Source organism: Vigna angularis, chromosome 4 (assembly GCF_016808095.1).
Source record: "Vigna angularis cultivar LongXiaoDou No.4 chromosome 4, ASM1680809v1, whole genome shotgun sequence".
Lineage (NCBI taxonomy): Eukaryota > Viridiplantae > Streptophyta > Magnoliopsida > Fabales > Fabaceae > Vigna > Vigna angularis.
In genome coordinates, this window is record NC_068973.1 from 17,766,766 (window position 1) to 17,783,251 (window position 16,486).

The 16,486-nt window shown below is 33.1% G+C and overlaps 4 protein-coding genes across 8 annotated transcripts; 1 reads left to right on the plus strand and 3 right to left on the minus strand.

Annotated features, from left to right (window-relative positions):
- Positions 1–2,612: 2,612 nt before the first annotated feature.
- LOC108332105 (probable serine/threonine-protein kinase WNK7) lies at positions 2,613–6,186 on the minus strand. Of its 2 annotated transcripts, none has more exons than XM_017567223.2 (8): positions 5,727–6,186; positions 5,463–5,572; positions 5,322–5,359; positions 4,720–4,947; positions 4,403–4,623; positions 4,119–4,276; positions 3,586–4,039; positions 2,613–3,501 (listed from the first exon to the last, which is right to left on the minus strand). In XM_017567223.2, the coding sequence occupies exons 2-8, from the start codon at positions 5,562–5,564 to the stop codon at positions 2,726–2,728; spliced, it is 1,977 nt and encodes a 658-aa protein (XP_017422712.1). In that variant the 5' UTR covers positions 5,565–5,572; positions 5,727–6,186; the 3' UTR covers positions 2,613–2,725. The 2 variants fall into 2 exon arrangements, with proteins under 2 accessions (XP_017422712.1, XP_017422711.1); XM_017567222.2 differs by having other exon boundaries at positions 5,463–5,569; positions 5,727–6,185.
- Positions 6,187–7,135: 949 nt separating this feature from the next.
- On the minus strand, positions 7,136–8,169 carry LOC108331250 (uncharacterized). Its single transcript, XM_017565894.2, has 3 exons — positions 7,918–8,169; positions 7,749–7,837; positions 7,136–7,485 (listed from the first exon to the last, which is right to left on the minus strand). The coding sequence occupies exons 1-3, from the start codon at positions 8,075–8,077 to the stop codon at positions 7,357–7,359; spliced, it is 378 nt and encodes a 125-aa protein (XP_017421383.1). The 5' UTR covers positions 8,078–8,169; the 3' UTR covers positions 7,136–7,356.
- An 817-nt stretch (positions 8,170–8,986) lies between these two features.
- On the plus strand, positions 8,987–12,914 carry LOC108332220 (uncharacterized). The gene is made up of 7 exons (XM_052876667.1): positions 8,987–9,363; positions 9,454–10,056; positions 10,902–11,086; positions 11,323–11,561; positions 11,671–11,870; positions 12,219–12,344; positions 12,440–12,914. Exons 1-7 carry the CDS (start codon positions 9,208–9,210, stop codon positions 12,536–12,538), a joined length of 1,608 nt encoding a protein of 535 aa, XP_052732627.1. The 5' UTR covers positions 8,987–9,207; the 3' UTR covers positions 12,539–12,914.
- A 335-nt stretch (positions 12,915–13,249) lies between these two features.
- LOC108330071 (serine/threonine-protein kinase ATG1t) lies at positions 13,250–16,021 on the minus strand. Of its 4 annotated transcripts, XM_017564534.2 has the most exons (8): positions 15,569–16,010; positions 15,277–15,394; positions 15,136–15,194; positions 14,223–14,287; positions 14,020–14,113; positions 13,873–13,953; positions 13,683–13,794; positions 13,250–13,586 (listed from the first exon to the last, which is right to left on the minus strand). In XM_017564534.2, exons 1-8 carry the CDS (start codon positions 15,833–15,835, stop codon positions 13,519–13,521), a joined length of 864 nt encoding a protein of 287 aa, XP_017420023.1. In that variant the 5' UTR covers positions 15,836–16,010; the 3' UTR covers positions 13,250–13,518. The 4 variants fall into 4 exon arrangements, with proteins under 4 accessions (XP_017420023.1, XP_017420026.1, XP_052732817.1 ...); XM_017564537.2 differs by lacking the exon at positions 13,873–13,953 and having other exon boundaries at positions 15,569–16,019; XM_052876857.1 differs by lacking the exon at positions 14,223–14,287 and having other exon boundaries at positions 14,020–14,133; positions 15,569–16,011.
- Positions 16,022–16,486: the final 465 nt, after the last annotated feature.

Sequence of the window (16,486 nt, forward strand, 5' to 3'; positions counted from 1 at the left end):
GTTATTATAGACAATGATGAATGATCAAAAAGCTGCACAATTTCCAAATCAACGTTGTTTTTCTGATGTATATGATGATAAGAACATTTCCAGTACTCATACCTCAGTATATATATATATATATATATATATATATATATATATATATATATATATATATATATATATATATATATTTATATACCTATATACATATTACTGCACATGCATGCATTTGGTGTACTTCTTCTGCAACTATTATTCTAAATCGGTATTCTGTGGAAACCTGTTGTTCTTCAAACGAACTGGAACACTTGTTTACAATTTTTTGCTCAGTGGAAAAGATGATTAATTTGAAGCTTATTCATGTGAGTGATAAACTTTTTTACACTGGTGGGTAGAACTACACTGACAGTAAATACCTACTACGTTGAATTTACCTTTATGCAAGCAAGAATCTGATGCCACTGAATTTGGGGCATGGTGATCTGGTTGGTTGCGTGTATTACATTCTTTCAGATTTTTCACAGATAATTGTATACATCAATTACTTCTGAATTTTGCACTTCAATAATTAATCTAAAGCTTTCAACAAGGGTTATATATAAGATATACAAAAATAAAAATAATAAATTTATTTGTTGAGATAATTATAATAGGAAAACAAAGAATTAAATATTATACTTTATGTATAACCAGACACAAATAACTTAATTAAAATATAAAACAAAATCTGATAGAAGAAAAAGAAACATTAGATAATCTCTTAACTACTGTAATAAGGATGTAATAAGGAAATATAATAAATCGAGTATTTCATGAACAACAATAATAATGCAAATACCCATGAAGTTAATATCCTTATAATGTATAGTATGTGATAATATACAATTATTTTGTACTGTGAAGGCGTATTTGTGAAAATAATATTTTTGTGATAATTTTATTTAAATTATTTACTACTAAGGAGTTAAGCCTTTCATTTTTAATTGATTATGCTTAAATAAAATATAATTAATCCAAAACCAATTGAGTTATAAATGTAATGAACTTAACATTGTGTATTCTAAATTAATAAATACAATAGTTTCTTCATGTGTAGTTAAACCAAAAAAACTTTGCAGTCTCTTTACTTCCTTTTAAATGTTACTTTTTTATATATAATATTAACTCATTGAATAATTCATTTCAAAATAGATTATTGAAGAATTTAAGCGACATACTCCTAATTTTTTTTTTTGGAATAACTCAAAAAAAATTCAGATACATTGCTAAGATGATGAGTATTGATTGGGGTTTCATTGGATTCCTTTGAAAAAGATAATGGGAGGGACATAAATGATAAATATAATATCTTTTGTCCACAATCATATATATTGCAGTGTTATTTTCATCATTAGAGTTGCATTTTAATTTGTGTGGTTTTGGGCAATAATCATAAATCAATTAATTGAAAACTCTTCCCCCAATAAACATGATTATTGAATAATCCATGAAGCGTTATTTTCATAATATTGTTTTCACAATGACGCAATTATATATCTTGAAATTAAATCACATTTCAAATAGAAAACCTTTTTTCTTTCTTTTTTTCTACTTTTTGTTATCTTTTGGATGAAGTCACATCTGCATGGTTGTATTACTCACTTTTCAATTTTCATTTCCAAAAGCATCGTCCCTTCTCCATCACCATTGTAGACACTGCATAGCTTTCTTATTTAGGGCAATTCTCAGTGCCAAAACATTGAAATAGTAATCAAAATAATGATATCAAGCTACACCTACCTTTCAACTAAGCTCACCCCGTTTCTCTAATTTACTCTTTCTGTCCAAATACTAACCAAAAGTTAATTTTTTATTTCTTTTATATATTAAGATAAAATTTATCGAATTAAAAGTTAGGAATTGGATTTGAGCCCATAACTGCAGCTGTATTTCAAAAATTGATGGCAATTGGTACTCATTGAATCTAAAACCTATGAGGCATGCTTTTCCCACGTTTTGTCGTTTAAAGAAAATGAATAATGATGTGTACCCTTTACTTATTCTTTTAATTCGATTCGGGTGTTGGAAAAGACTCCTTAAGCGGTGAATATTAACTAGAATAATTCCAATGGAAATTATTTAGGTATTTCTTTGAAGTAGGAACAAGTTATTAGTTAGTTGGAAATATCATTTGGTAGTTATGGTGTTTTCAGTGTAAAAATAGGTCTATACTTATAATATAATAATAGTAATGATATAAATATATTTTAAAAAAACTAAATAATCTTCCCTCCCACAATGTATTACTTTTAACTTGTAAATATTTCTAGTAGTGTTTATATCTGTTCAATCAAAATTATTATTCCAAATTTAGTAAGGTTGCAATAAAAGGTGAAAATCATTTTATGCACTGGAATGGTTAAAATAACATTTTCTGTTAAAAATTATAATAATTAAACCACTGTAATTTATAATTATCAAACATGAATCATAAATGTGTTGCATTGTAATTTAGCATATTTTAACCAAAGATTATCTATTTGGTGTGCATGTTGGAAGGAGAAGTTTTAGAGAATGTTTGAAACATTGTTAGTAAAATTCGTTTTTAATAGATATTTTCAACGAAAGTTCCATGGTACAATGACTAATAAGAGAACCCTTTTTCATCCATATCCCACTAATTACAATGGTTACTTACAAGGATATTGATAAAGGAGAAGACACTAATAGTAATTACTACATGTTAGAAAAGTGAAAGTAATTATTTAAAGTTTGGAAATTTATGTGATACCCTCTTCCTAGCCTCGGTGATGGCCTGATATCTTCTTTTTGATAAATCTCTAATTGCTTCTTGATATTGTTGTTCAATCATCTCTAACTCTATTCTCAACTCATCCTCAGCTTCATTGAAGGAGGGGGGAGCATTCATAGGGTAATTAAAGAATTTCATGGTACCATAGCTTTCCACACGTGGAAAATTCCTATATTCAGACGAAGCCTCGAATTCAGATACAAGTGAGGTTTGACTATTAACTCTGTGCAAGTCAAAGTCTGTAAATCCTGATTTAGCAGACATGAATGAAACTGTAGAAAAATGCTTTTCGTTGAAGTCAAATGTTGCACCAGTTTGTGACGTCTCAGAACAAGAGTCGTCTATCTTTGCATCTCCTTGAAGACTAATGCTTGTATTAGATAAAACCTTGTCAGAAATGACATTATCTTTGTTCTCCTTATCTGTTGATCTTCTACGTGAGATTGGGAGACCTGGACCACCTCCAGACACAATTTGGATGGAATCTCTTGAGCTTCGTGTTTGTTGACTTGGATGAGATGATTTACTATTACAAGCAACTAAATGATCAATTTGTACACAAGGTTTCCAATCAGGAAGCAATGTGGTCAATAATAGATCGATCAACTCTGCTATGAATTTAACATTGTGCTCAGCCAGTTCAAGTTGCTCAACCATTTCACTTGAAACTGAAATTGCAGTATCACTGTTGATGTAGAATATGAAATGGATATTTCTTGCCCGCCCTGCATTTTTTTTTTCCAGATAACTTAACTTTCAACCAATAAATCCCAAACATGCTTATTAAGAGAACTGTAAGTTAAACTAACCACTTTGATCAGCTATGCGGAGAACTAATGACACAGACTTTTGATCATTCTGTTCACCTTTTAGAAAAAAAATGTCACCTTCCTTTAACCTTCTTATCTCAACACATGGAGAAGGCAAAACATCATCAGGAGAATCAACAGAATCAACAGAATTATAAAGTAAAGTGGTGAATGGTTGCTCGGTGGCATCACCAAGATCCATTGAAATGGATCTAATACGCGTACTAGCAGGACCTTCTGACATAAGACAACGATTTTCATAGGCTCCATACTTAGGGAGAACGATATCTGGTAATGGTAGACGACGATTCTTCAATGAACCAGTCACTTGCAGAAAATTGTCCATCAAAAGCTCCTTTGCTGTCAGTCTTTGAGACGCTGGGACAAGACATTTCTCAATAAATGATTTTACTTCTTGATTTTTGAGTTTGGAAAGAGCAACAGGCTTAATGCCCTGCAATATCAAATATTATATGACCATGGATCCCAGTAATTGCTTAAAGAAAAAGTACATTGTCAATAAGAATACGCACAGATGAAACTTTCTTGTATATCTGAGCTGAGTTTCTACATTCACTGTAAGGATATTCAGACGTAACCAACTCAAGCATGCACATCCCAAAAGAATATATGTCCACTAATTCATTATAATGTTCATCATACAGTTCAGGTGCCATGAACTCCGGGGTTCCTACTAGGATTACATATTTGTAAATATAATTGGAGTAGAAATCAAATAAATTATTGATTATTTATAATCATAGAAAGGATGGAAAATTTACAAAAAAAGAAAATGCAACAAAACAGAAGAGCATACCAATTACACTCCTGGCATTAGTTTGTTTGATTAGAGTTGCCAACCCTAGATCTCCAATCTTAACTTCTCCTCGGTGACCATTGATGAATATATTATCACACTTCAGGTCCCTATGCATAATAGGTGGGTTGTGACTGTGAAGATAATTTAAACCATTTAAAATTTGCCTTGCCCATCCTTTAACAGCCTTCATGTCAACCCTCCTGTGTTTCTTGCTGTACCTAAATCATACATCAAATCCACTAACCAAAAGGTTGATGTCATTCAAAAAGGAAAAGAATCAAATGAAAAGCATTTATAAAGGGTAGTGAACACACTGTCTGAGGTTCCCTGAGGTGAATAACTCAGTAATCAAGTTCATAGTCCTGTGCTTATCATCAATCCAAGAATTATGGAAAGTCAAGATGTTATCGTGCTTAACTGACTTCAAGAGATGCACTTCTGAGTACAGCCTATCTGGGCCACCAGGTGACTGTAATACCTCATCAATATGAATTTGGCTCCATGCAACTTCAAGTCCATTAATTTCATCAAATGCCTTGTAACTAATTAATCATAAATAAAGGAAAAGTTTGCATATCTTGAAATAAATTTCACTAAAAAAATAAAATTCTTAACATAAAAATTAGACCCAAAGAATGTTATGCACTATTTTTATGTGTGTACAATGGTGCTAAGGTTTGAATTTAGAACCTTATGTGAACCACCCAATCATGCCCCATTAGACCGATCCTAATGGAAAATTTCATGCATTATGTTCTAGATTGAGCAGGGCATTCAATATGTCTTTCAATTTTACAGACAAAAAACATTAAGCCTTAACTTAAAGCGAAGGAATTAGATTACTAGTGAAGTGCTACTATAAGAACCGAACTATAATAAAAAAGACACATTGATAAGATCTTAAAATAAAGGATACACAGTCTTGAAAGCTCCTTGGCCGATAACCTCTTTATACTGTTATGAATACAAAAAAAACAATTGCTAAATTGAAATTAATCCATTGCTAATTTTTTCTTGGGAGGAAGTAAGAAAAAAATCACATAATTCCATTTCATACCCTAGTGTAGCGATTAGTAGGATCGATTTCAACAATATTGGGATCAGGAGGCTCTAGAAGGCCTGCCCCCTCCTCTGAGCTTTCTGTGCCTGCCAAACTCATCTATACTGCTTCAAATAGTTGGAATCAAAATAATTAATGACAAGTTTTTTGGTAAAAAGTTGAAAAACCCAAATATTATAGATATAAGTTAGTTGAAGGCAATCAGATAAAGAAATGAATGCATATTTTTTTTTGGTGAATAAAGGAATTAATAAAATGTACCTTAGAACAGGATCATCTAAGCTTAGCCTCTCCGGAGGAATTCCATAGAATTTAGAGAGAGAAAAGGACATCAGAGAGAGAATGAAACCCAAATGCAAAGAAATAGAGGGGGAAACGAGAATGAAACCCAAATGCATATAGGATGAAATTGTGTCAATAAATCGCATGCCACAACTTTGTCTTCCAACACAAACACCTATCTCTTCCCTTTCTCTCTCTAACTAAAAACAGCCAAAATTAATTTGCAAGACACTAGTTTCAAATACAACCCCTATTTGTGCTTTATCCTTCTCTCACCAACAAATACTCCTCTGCTCTTCTCCATCATCATTCTCTTCTCCTATTGTTATTCACATATAGTAATACTAATTATTTCTCCACAAATATTTCTTCCTTTTTTTTTTCAGACTGTATATAAATTCCCCATCTATAGTCGCTTTCTATACGTTTTCAGTCAAACATGTCATCGCTACATGGGCAATTCGAGAAGACATCAACGCTTCGCAACGAATTTTAGTTTTTTAGAAAATAGTCTTCTTTATTTTATCGTTGAAAATTATTTTTCTTATTTTTTTATGAAAATATAAACTTTCAAAATTGATTTCATTAAAATTCATTATAATAAACCAAACGAAAAGTATCACTCATTAACTAATTCTTATAAAAAATAAAAACAAGTCTGATGGGATTGAATTGAAATGAATAGCAAGGGAAAAATATAAGAATAGAATAAATAGGAAAGAATTTGGTTGTGCTTTAGCATAGGTATTTCTAGACTTAATTACATTTGTCCCTTCTTTAGATTGGTAAGTGGTATAGAGAGGAAAAACCAAAAAAAAAAAAAGAAATGGTAGAAATAGGAGGAATATATATAATAAAAGAATAGAAAAAAAAAGAGTAAACAGTTTTCTATACAATTGTTTCAAATTAATGAAAAATAAGGTAATAGATAATAAATGAATTATATGAAGACATTTTAACATGAACTATAAAAATCGTTTATACTGTTAATAAGATTTAAAATTCTTATTTATTAAAATGTTATTAAAAATTAATTAAGTTTTAAAAATTGACTTCATGTCTAGCAATGAAATCAATATCTTACTTGGAAAGGATAGAATTATTTACAGTGCAAAAAAAAAATGGAAGTTAATTCGTTCCATGTTACTTCCATCCTCTTTAGAACAGTTTTTATGAGTTAAGTTTAAGAAACATTGGTGCCCGAAATGAAAAGTAAGAGATAAATTAATAATGTATAGCATTTAAAAAATAAATAAAGTTATTGAATTTGAAATGAAATATAAAAGTCATAAAAAAGTCATTTAATCCCTTCCCTCCTATTTCCTCTAAAACAATGAAACTCTTGAGCCTTCCCACAAACAAAACCATTTCTGATACTCAAACACATATGAAGCTAACAGACATTTATGGAATTGGAATGAATAGAAGAATTGAATTGAATCCAAACATGCACTCCATCAAGTTGTCAAAGTATACACTATGAAGGAAAAAACCAAAATAAAACCAATACAAGGCTCTTCACTGCAACACTACCACTATATTACTCTTCTAACAGATATTAATTATAATAATAATAACAGCAAGATGCCTCCTCATCAATAAAACATCACTACTGCTTCGAGACTTTATCCAAAGCATCAAAAACATATTGCTGAGTCACATCTTCCACGATCACCGTTTTATCTCTCGACTTAGAACCTGTGCCTATAGAGACTTGTCTTCGTTTCACACCTAAAACCTGTAAATTAATATTTTACTCTTAATACTTTAAAATATGTTTTTTTTCATTTTAATAAAGAATTAAAATGGCATATGAAGAGATTAAAAAAATTAAAAATAATAATATGCATAAAAATTAGTAGAAAATGTTTCAAATGTAGACTAAATTTTGTTTGGAATTATAGACACCAAATATATGCAATTACACCTTTTGATCGCCCACCGCATGGATAGAATAATACCATACAAATGAAAATGTCACAATCAGAAATCGGAACTTACAGAGCTGAAGAAATCGAGAAGAGCTGCATTTGCTTCGCCATCCCTGGCAGGTGCGTCAATTTGAACTCCCACCGCTTCATCGCTAATATCTAATTATTGAAAAAAAATTAAAATCGCATTTAACAACTAAAATCATAGAAACGCTAGATAGATTGAGATTGAAAAAGACCGGTTACGGATGCAGATTTGGAACCAGGTTTGGCGTGGATGGTTACGGCGACGGAGGAAGGAGGCACGCAGCGAATACAAGACGGAAAGTCGTTAGGTTTCTCCGGCGGCGGCGTTACCCTAGGCTCGGCCTTTGCTTTTCCCTTCTTCGCCGGCGGCATAATTTAAAACGACGCCTTTCCGTTGCGTACAAGGAACGCCGTCCTTCTCTTCTTAATTTTATGATGCGTGAGAGTACCGATTATAAGATGCAGTTTGCTGCATGGGATTAAAAAGTTATTATTATTAATTTACTCCACTTCCACGCACTTTATTGTTTTAATATTATATATAAATTTATTCTTTTAATATTATACATAAAAAGTATTGGACTTTTTTTATAATATTATCGAACATTTTTTTCAAATGAATTATTAAATTTATGGAAGTTTCTTTTACAACAGAAAAGAAAGAGTCATGATATTATTACATTCTCGATTGCCGTTATATCTTTTTCATCACTGATAATTATATAATTACCATTGCTTGATCTACATTCATCAAATATATTTTTTAGGATAATGATATTTTGATAACATTTTTTTGACAACATTTTAACAACATTTTAATATTATCTATGTATCATTCTGTGATTGGTCCAAAATTACTCTACAATCAATAATAATAATCATAAACACCAACATATTATTATTCTATTTTTTAAGAGGACTAACAGAATTGTTAATAAGATTTTAATTAAATTGTATGTAACATGTAGTCTCTGATGCAATGAACTTAAGAAAGTCCGTGACAGAAAAGAAACATTTTATGCCTTAAAAAAAGAAACAGATAAATAAATAAATAAATAAATAAATAAATAAATAAATATATATATATATATAAAATAATAAAAACATTAGTTGGAAAACTACTGATTTTCTTCTACTTAATATCATGTAATAAAATACTATATTATAAACCATATAACTTTACGTGTTATGTTATTCGGTTTGGGACACATGACTTAGAAAGAAATACTGCAAACAAAGTCATACAAATCCACGAGTTCTTAACAAGAACAACATAGGGAGAGGGAAATCTATATAAAATTTAAGTCAAAACTGAAAACTGGAGAGTAAAAGACAGGTGTAAGGATTAAATTAATAATTGAACTAATTTAAAATTATGAACACTAATAGGGACCCTATGCTATTTAAATCTAGAGATTAATCTTTCCAATTATTCTGACGAGAAACCACCAGAACATTATACAAACTCAATCCGATCTTTGCGACGCGACGCGACGCCAGCGATGGGAGCGTCCACTTCATCGGAGCCGAGGGTTTCGGAGGAGCAGAGCGAGGCGGAATCCGTGGCAGCCTCTACTGGAGCTCTTCCAATGCTTGAGAAAGCTTTCTCCAAGCTCGCCAATCCCCAAACAAACGCCGTTTCTTTGGAAAATCTACAGGTACTATTCAAAATGCATAAGAACCTTCTCGTTCTCGATCAATTTTTTTGTTCCTTTCTAATTGATGACGTGCAAGCTCGTTGTGTTCAGCAACGCTTTAATTTGGCTGGAGAAGGTCGAAGTTGTTCCGGAAGCAACGTGCCAGATTCGTTAACGGTGATGTTGGATCACCTAGGCTCAACCCTAGTGGATCAATTTTTCGTGCCCGATAAAGGGGGAATAGACTGGGTTGCATTTGTTAAGAGTTACAACAAGTGCTGTTCGAGGGTGTCCTCGTCGGCTTCGCTAAACATGCTCTTGAGAGTATTCGTGGTTATCTCAAAAAGTGCGAATGTACCTATTCATTTGGAGTTTGAATCAGGGGATACTGATTGTAAGATTAACGGCCACCTTTTTCCTAGGGACGTGTTTTTGCTTCTTGCCCTGTGTTGGGCTCTGTCGTGGGGTTCCAGAAACTTGAAGGGGGAAGGGATTCTAAGCCTACCGGATCTGAATCATTTGGTGTTGTCGGTGATCACATCGTGTGGTCAAGTTGAGGGTGCTTTCGATGTGTGGGATTGTGATATCTCGAGCTTGGAGGTTCAGCTTCCTGCAGGGAAGTTCGTAACGTGGGTTATGAGTACCGTGCCCTGCCTCCCTGATTGCTTGAGACTGTATTTTAATGCTAGACTGCAAATAGCAGCAAATGATGGGGTAAGTTTTGTGTTTGTTCAATGGCTTCAGTGATCATTGTGATTTTTTGTCTTATAATTTACGTTGGGTTAAGTTTTGTTGATTTCTTTACTCCACGAGACATGATTACATTGGCTTCTCGTTTATTTGTACTAAAATTCTGCTGTGTCTACAAGTTACACTCAATTTTGCCTTTTCGTGCCCGTGTTTGGACTTTTCAAAAATTCAAGTAAGTGCAATTGAAAACTCAGGTGAAATTTGTTATTTTGAACCAAACAGAACTTTCCTACTTTCAGGGACTATTTCAACTTTCTTTTATCGATGTATTTGAATATTGAGTAATTTTTTATTCTGTTTTCTTCTTGAGAAAAAGAGAAACTCAGCTGGGTTGCCATTGAATAATTTAACTAAATTAAGCATTTTTCCTATACCTTCACTGCGGTATATGACAAAAATTCCACATACCAGTTGAAGTAATTATGTAAATTTCTAATTGATTTTTCCTTTGTGTTTGGTAAGTTCAGTTCTCTTTTCATCTGATTAATTATTAGTACAATGTCCTAAAGAATTATACGACATTGTTCTATTGTCTGAATGCTGAAAATTCTTAGGTTTGTAATCATTGGTACAGATATTATTCATTTATCATGTGCAGAGAAAAACAATGTAATTATCAAATTATTTCGCATTTTCATTGTTATTATTATATAGATTCCTTTGTCATTGCCAGTCTGTTTTTATTTCTTATCATATTATTAACTGAAACAAGTTGGGAAAGCACTCTCGTTTGTTATGTGTCCGAGAAAAATATGCTGCATATGGTTCCTAGATGTTGTAAGATCAACTATTCTTTGGCTGAATGGCAGGTTGAATTGGCACCCTCTAATTCCTCCTCTCCTGGAGATATTTCATCAATATCTGCACACCATCATCTTTTGACCCAAGGAAGGGCTTGGGCAGTTTCTATCACCAACAAAAGTAGAGTAAGTGAAGAAATTTCTGGCGCATTTATAAGCAATGGAAGTGGAATTGGTGATAACCTTGTTTATAGGTTTGCATCACTGACCCTCAATCCTATTGTGCTTTAATAGTTCTGGTCACTTGTTATTTTTATTCTTTTTCAGTCAAAATGAGGGAAAAAGTTTCTATTATGATGCTTTCCTAGTTTTTTTGTCTATCGATATAGCCTAGGCTTGCTGATTGCACTCCAACATTCGTAATTTCGTTGGCAGACTTACCTGTTGGAAACAGAAATGTCTATTGACATCAAACTGTATTCTGTTATAGGTCATCCACTCATGGAAGAGGCCTTGGCAGATTTTGGTCCCATGTTGAAGGTTACAAAGGTCCTTTGTTAATTTTGATATCTGCAAATTCAGGAGAACCTCGTGAAGGAAATTCTGTTGATAGGAAATGGGTTATAGGTGCTCTAACACATCAAGCTTTTGAAAGTAAAGATATATTCTATGGAAACTCTGGATGGTTATATTCTATTGGTCCAGTGTTTCACGTGTTTCCACCTATTGGTAGGTATTAGGCGTGACAATGTTCCTTTTCCTGTTTCCTCTCTTTTGGCGGGGACTTGAACAAATTTTTTGAAACAATGAAACCAATTACGTATGTTACCACTGACAGGTAAGGAAAAAAATTTTGTTTATAGCCACTTGCGTCCTACTGGTAAAGTTTACCAACCGCACCCAAAGCCAGTTGGTCTTGCATTTGGAGGAACTCCGGGAAATGAGAGAATATTTGTAGATGAAGATTTTTCAAAAGTGACTGTTCGCCATCATTCTGTGGACAAAACTTACCGGAGTGGATCCCTCCTTCCAGATCAGGTATAATTCTATTGCTAAATGGATATACTGGCAGTGCTGTTATAAAACATGTAACCCGGTATCAATTAATGCATACATAAAAAAGTGCTGATTCTGTATGTTCTCTGATGTAAACATTTTTAAAGTCATCTTAAAACAATTAATTATCTTGTGAACTCTTCCATGCTGGCATGCTGTAATTTTCCTGTCATTATATACCATGGCAATGCATTCTATTATATTTGGCTGATGTTGAAAATTCAGAAACATTTGAGAGTTTTGGTTAAAAGAATCATGGCTATTAACCAATAAAAAACTGAACTTGACTCGACGATTCCTTGTATGAGCTGTTGTTGGCTTATGTTTCAGGGTTTCCTACCCGTTGAGGGTATAATTTCAGAAATTGAAGTTTGGGGATTTGGAGGGAAAGAAGCGAAGGCAGTGCAGAACTCTTACAAAAAGAGAGAAGAACTTTTCACCGAGCAAAGAAGAAAAGTATCTTACCTCATCTCGTTGTCAGATTAGTTGTTACAAATATTAACTTTGATAAATCAAACAGCAATAACATTTTTGTCAATTATATTTTGTAGGTTGACTTGAAGACCTTTGCAAATTGGGAGGATTCACCTGAGAAAATGATGATGGACATGATGTCGGATCCAAATGCTGTTCGAAGGGAAGACCGCTGAGTTGTATCACTAATGTTGCATTGCTTTGCTTAGAATATTTGACGGCCACAAGCGTGTAATGAATTTCATGCTTTATGTTGTGACTGATCATTATTCTTCAGACTTGTGATCCTCAAGTGGCTGTACAGAACACAGAAGGTGTATATTAAAAGTAGATGGGGTTTATGTATGTTTACTGTATCGTCAAATGGGACAGAGGTATCGCATTATGAGTGTGAGATATCCCTCTTTTTCATCGTTCCACACCATTATGTTCGCTTAAATGTCAAACGAGAAACATGGCTGACAGTGTGACACCCAGATTGCAGAAATCGTCGAACGATATTGTAGCTTTGTTCAGTGTATATTGATAAGTGGAAATTTTAGGCATACTGTACTATCATTGGTATCCAGCGACATATTAGCCTTTCGTTTAGACTTTATTTTACCTGAGTAAAAAATTCATCACACCAAACTTTTGTAATAGTAGTGTGTATTAATAAGTTTGATATTGCTACATTGTTTGGAATTTTCCTTTGACGTTTCATATCGATGGTTTGCCCATTTAAGCGAACGAAATCTAATCGTGTACCCATTAGATGGTAGCTGGAGATAGCTTCTGTTTGGGTATAAAAAGTTTATATATATATATATATATATATATATATATATATATATATATATATATATATATATATATATATATATATATATATATATATATACCAGGAATACGACATCAAAGGATTATATATCACAATAAAAAGCGTTACATAGACCCACAACTCTGGGTGCATTGTATTAAACTAAAAATTAATTTTTCTAAGCTCAGAAGTTGCAAGCAATAAAGAAAACAGTACAAGTTTATACATATATATACACTTATCCAATGTCCAGAGAGGGGAAACAAAGATGGGAATGAAACGGCAATGACATTAACTTTTGGTAGCTTTGAAGACAGCGGCTATAGAAAGATAGTGAAAACTATGGTGGTATTGCTGTCATGTTCTCCTCACTTTTCTTTGTAGAAAACTATGCCAATAAAATTCATCAACAGATAGGCGTTCCACTGCAACAGAGTGAAAATGGTTCACAAATAAACTGATGAGCACTGGAAATTGAAAGAATAAGAAAACATGTTAAATAAAAAAAAAAAGTGCACAACCTGGATTTAAGTGTAGTAGCTTTGAACAAATATCAAGACAGTCCGGATCCAATCCTGAAAGAATAAGTTGAGAAAATGGAAGACAGTTGCAGGATCTGATGTTTTTCAGCACCTGAAGTCAGCATTTTGCATTAGCAGTGGTCACGGACAGATATATTTTAATATTAGTAGTTCAAATTTATGGTGCTACCTGAACACTATTTTTGCCATTAAAAGGTGGGTATCCATTTAGAAGCTCAAAAAGAATAGCTCCAACACTCCACATGTCTGCCTATATTAATTAAGTATATTTCAGTAAACAAACATAGCTAATGTTGAAAGTAAGAACAGTTTATACCTTGTCATCGTATCTCTGGAACTGAAGAACTTCTGGAGCCATGTACAACGGAGAACCACAAACTGTCTCCGCATATTCACCTGGGCGCACAGTCCTCCACATTTTATGAAAATGCTGTCAATTTGGTGAGAATAAATATATGGAAAACAAAATGAATAAATTTTTTTCCTGTCCCTGTTCATTCCCCTAAACCAGCAAATTACCTTGAGAGACCAAAATCGGCTATCTTTAGCTTTGCATCACCCTCATGGCTTGATAGCAAAATGTTCTGGTTTAACAATAGCACCAAAGCAAACAAAATTTGCTACTGATCTCAAAATGATAGTCACTACAGATTGATTATCAATAAGAGAATCATTTTCCATGCAACTAGAACAAGCCATTATGAGAAAAGGTCTGTAATTTCCTCTTTTTATAGTTTTTCCAGAGTTTTGGCCCTTAACAGACTTGCCTGAAATCATTTCAAGTTTTCTCATCAGTTTAATGTAGGGTATTTACATCAGAGTTATTTAGCAAAAAGCTCTTGTAAGTTGTATGAAATTCTTTTCAAATGCGTCACAATCAACCATACTTGGAATGAGAAACAGTATGGTTTGAAGAGTAAGTGGTAACTAACAAAACACAACTAATTTTACTTCAAATTGTCTATAAGTTGTTTCACAAAAGCATATTCCTAGTTTAACATTTTTCAATTATTTAAGAGGCAAGGTACTCTTAAATTCTGAACCGCTTCTTAGTTTGAATAGTTGCTACTAGCAGAATAACAAAATTAAAAGGCCTGCTCAATAGTAAAAGTTCCAAATTCAAAACTGGTAGTTAATGTTGTAAACTTACAAATTCAAAACTAAGCAAAAGAACGTGATCAAAATATTTAACTTAACTGTAGTGCCCTCATATTCATTTATTCCAGTGAAAAATTCGACAATAACTGATTGCACTCTGTATGTTTACATTTACCCATAGATGAAATTAGTTAATCTGAAACAATCCTCTTCGCATAAATTCCACTGTGAAGCATTTTGAACAAAATTAGTAACAAAAACTACTGAAGCTCTTTTCCATTTTTGAAAGTGTACTGAACATTCTATGACCGGAAAACAAACATCATATTCCTACCTCCGGTTTCAAGTCTCTGTGAATGATGCCGTGAGAGTGCAATACTAGGAGACCAGAGCCTGCATCAAACAAACTTCAGTTCATGTTATAATGCCATCAAAGGCAGTATTACAACAAACAAAAAATGCAAATAAAAGTTACCAAGCTGGTGCATGAATTTTCTAGCAGTTTGTTGTTGAACTCTTCCATGGCTTCGAATATAAGAAGCTAGGTTGCCTCCAGCACAAAACTCAAGGACAAGGTACAGACATCCATCATCCTGACCACCAGACAAAAACAACAAGCTTCAACCAACGTCAACCCTACCAACAAATAAAGTCATAATCTTTTCAACTTATTCGGTTTCAAAATCAAAATTAACAAAAAGGGTTACTAAATAAAAGGGGGGAAAACCACCAGAGCAACCAAAAAGGGAAATAAGTGAAAATAGAACCTGGAAGAAGTGAAGAAGACGAATAATATTGGGGTGGTTAACAGAGGACAAGAAGTTGATCTCGCAATCCAAACAAGCCTTGAGGCGAGGGTTGAGTTTGGAGAGGAAGACCTGCTTCACCGCCACGTCATCGCCGGTTTGTCTCTGCTGCGCTCTCCACACTAAGGAGTATGAACCCTCACCGATTTTCGCTTTCAAAAGATAGCAGAGTTTTCCCACTCCCACCACCTTCACCAATTTCTCTCTGAATTTCCCTTCGCATTCCATTCCTCCTCAATCCCACATATTCACTGCAAATTTCTGACCCTTCTTTCTTCTTCTCTTCCCAATCCTCGTTTTCTATCTAGAAACTTCTAATTTTGGAAAAACACAAACTATATTGTCATAATTGTAACTTTCTTTTTCATATTGCATCCAAGTATTAAAATTTAGTGTTTTTATTAATTTAGTCTTATCAACTACAGCCTAATTTAAAACTTTTTTCTATTAGTGAACTGAGTGAATGAAATGAATTTCAACTTACTTTTATGAGTGCGATTGCATCCATATAACCTTCCAGTTTTGCAGAGGAAGCAAGTCTCCTTCTCAAAAATTAAAAGGTTTAATCCCACTTATGTCCCAATTTTTGTTAATTTTCTTCAAAATGGTCTTAATTTTTTTATGTTCAATATATTCTTAAATATTGTAATTTGTGTTCAATTTAGTGTTTTTGTAAACGTAATTTAAATCGTTAACGACACATCACCAATCATTGAATTACATGGCACTTATTGACTAACGTGGCTAGAACCAAAGTTGACTAAGGATGGTCACGCCAATGAGGGCTTTGTGACAATCTCTTTCTTCACCCAAAAATTAGGGTTTCAGATTTGCATTGGCAGATTGGGAAAAAGCTTGGTCGATTGTCGTCACGCGAGA

Bases quoted from the DNA above. Each gene is read 5' to 3' on its own strand.
- LOC108331250 (XM_017565894.2), bottom strand. From the start codon at position 8,077: ATGCCGCCGGCGAAGAAGGGAAAAGCAAAGGCCGAGCCTAGGGTAACG. The intron at 7,838-7,917 runs GTCTTTTTCAAT...TTCAATAATTAG, and splicing joins CAAATCTGCATCCGTAACCG to ATATTAGCGATGAAGCGGTG. The intron at 7,486-7,748 runs GTAAGTTCCGAT...ATTAATTTACAG, and splicing joins TTCTCGATTTCTTCAGCTCT to GTTTTAGGTGTGAAACGAAG.
- LOC108332105 (XM_017567223.2), bottom strand. From the start codon at position 5,564: ATGAGTTTGGCAGGCACAGAAAGCTCAGAGGAGGGGGCAGGCCTTCTA. The intron at 4,277-4,402 runs GTATGCTCTTCT...TAATCCTAGTAG, and splicing joins TAATGCCAGGAGTGTAATTG to GAACCCCGGAGTTCATGGCA. The intron at 4,040-4,118 runs GTGCGTATTCTT...TTGATATTGCAG, and splicing joins TATACAAGAAAGTTTCATCT to GGCATTAAGCCTGTTGCTCT.
- LOC108332220 (XM_052876667.1), top strand. From the start codon at position 9,208: ATGGGAGCGTCCACTTCATCGGAGCCGAGGGTTTCGGAGGAGCAGAGC. The intron at 10,057-10,901 runs GTAAGTTTTGTG...GCTGAATGGCAG, and splicing joins AAATAGCAGCAAATGATGGG to GTTGAATTGGCACCCTCTAA. The intron at 12,345-12,439 runs GTATCTTACCTC...TATATTTTGTAG, and splicing joins TCACCGAGCAAAGAAGAAAA to GTTGACTTGAAGACCTTTGC.
- LOC108330071 (XM_017564534.2), bottom strand. From the start codon at position 15,835: ATGGAATGCGAAGGGAAATTCAGAGAGAAATTGGTGAAGGTGGTGGGA. The intron at 15,195-15,276 runs GTAACTTTTATT...TGTTTGATGCAG, and splicing joins AAAATTCATGCACCAGCTTG to GCTCTGGTCTCCTAGTATTG. The intron at 13,587-13,682 runs GTTGTGCACTTT...ACTCTGTTGCAG, and splicing joins GCTACTACACTTAAATCCAG to TGGAACGCCTATCTGTTGAT.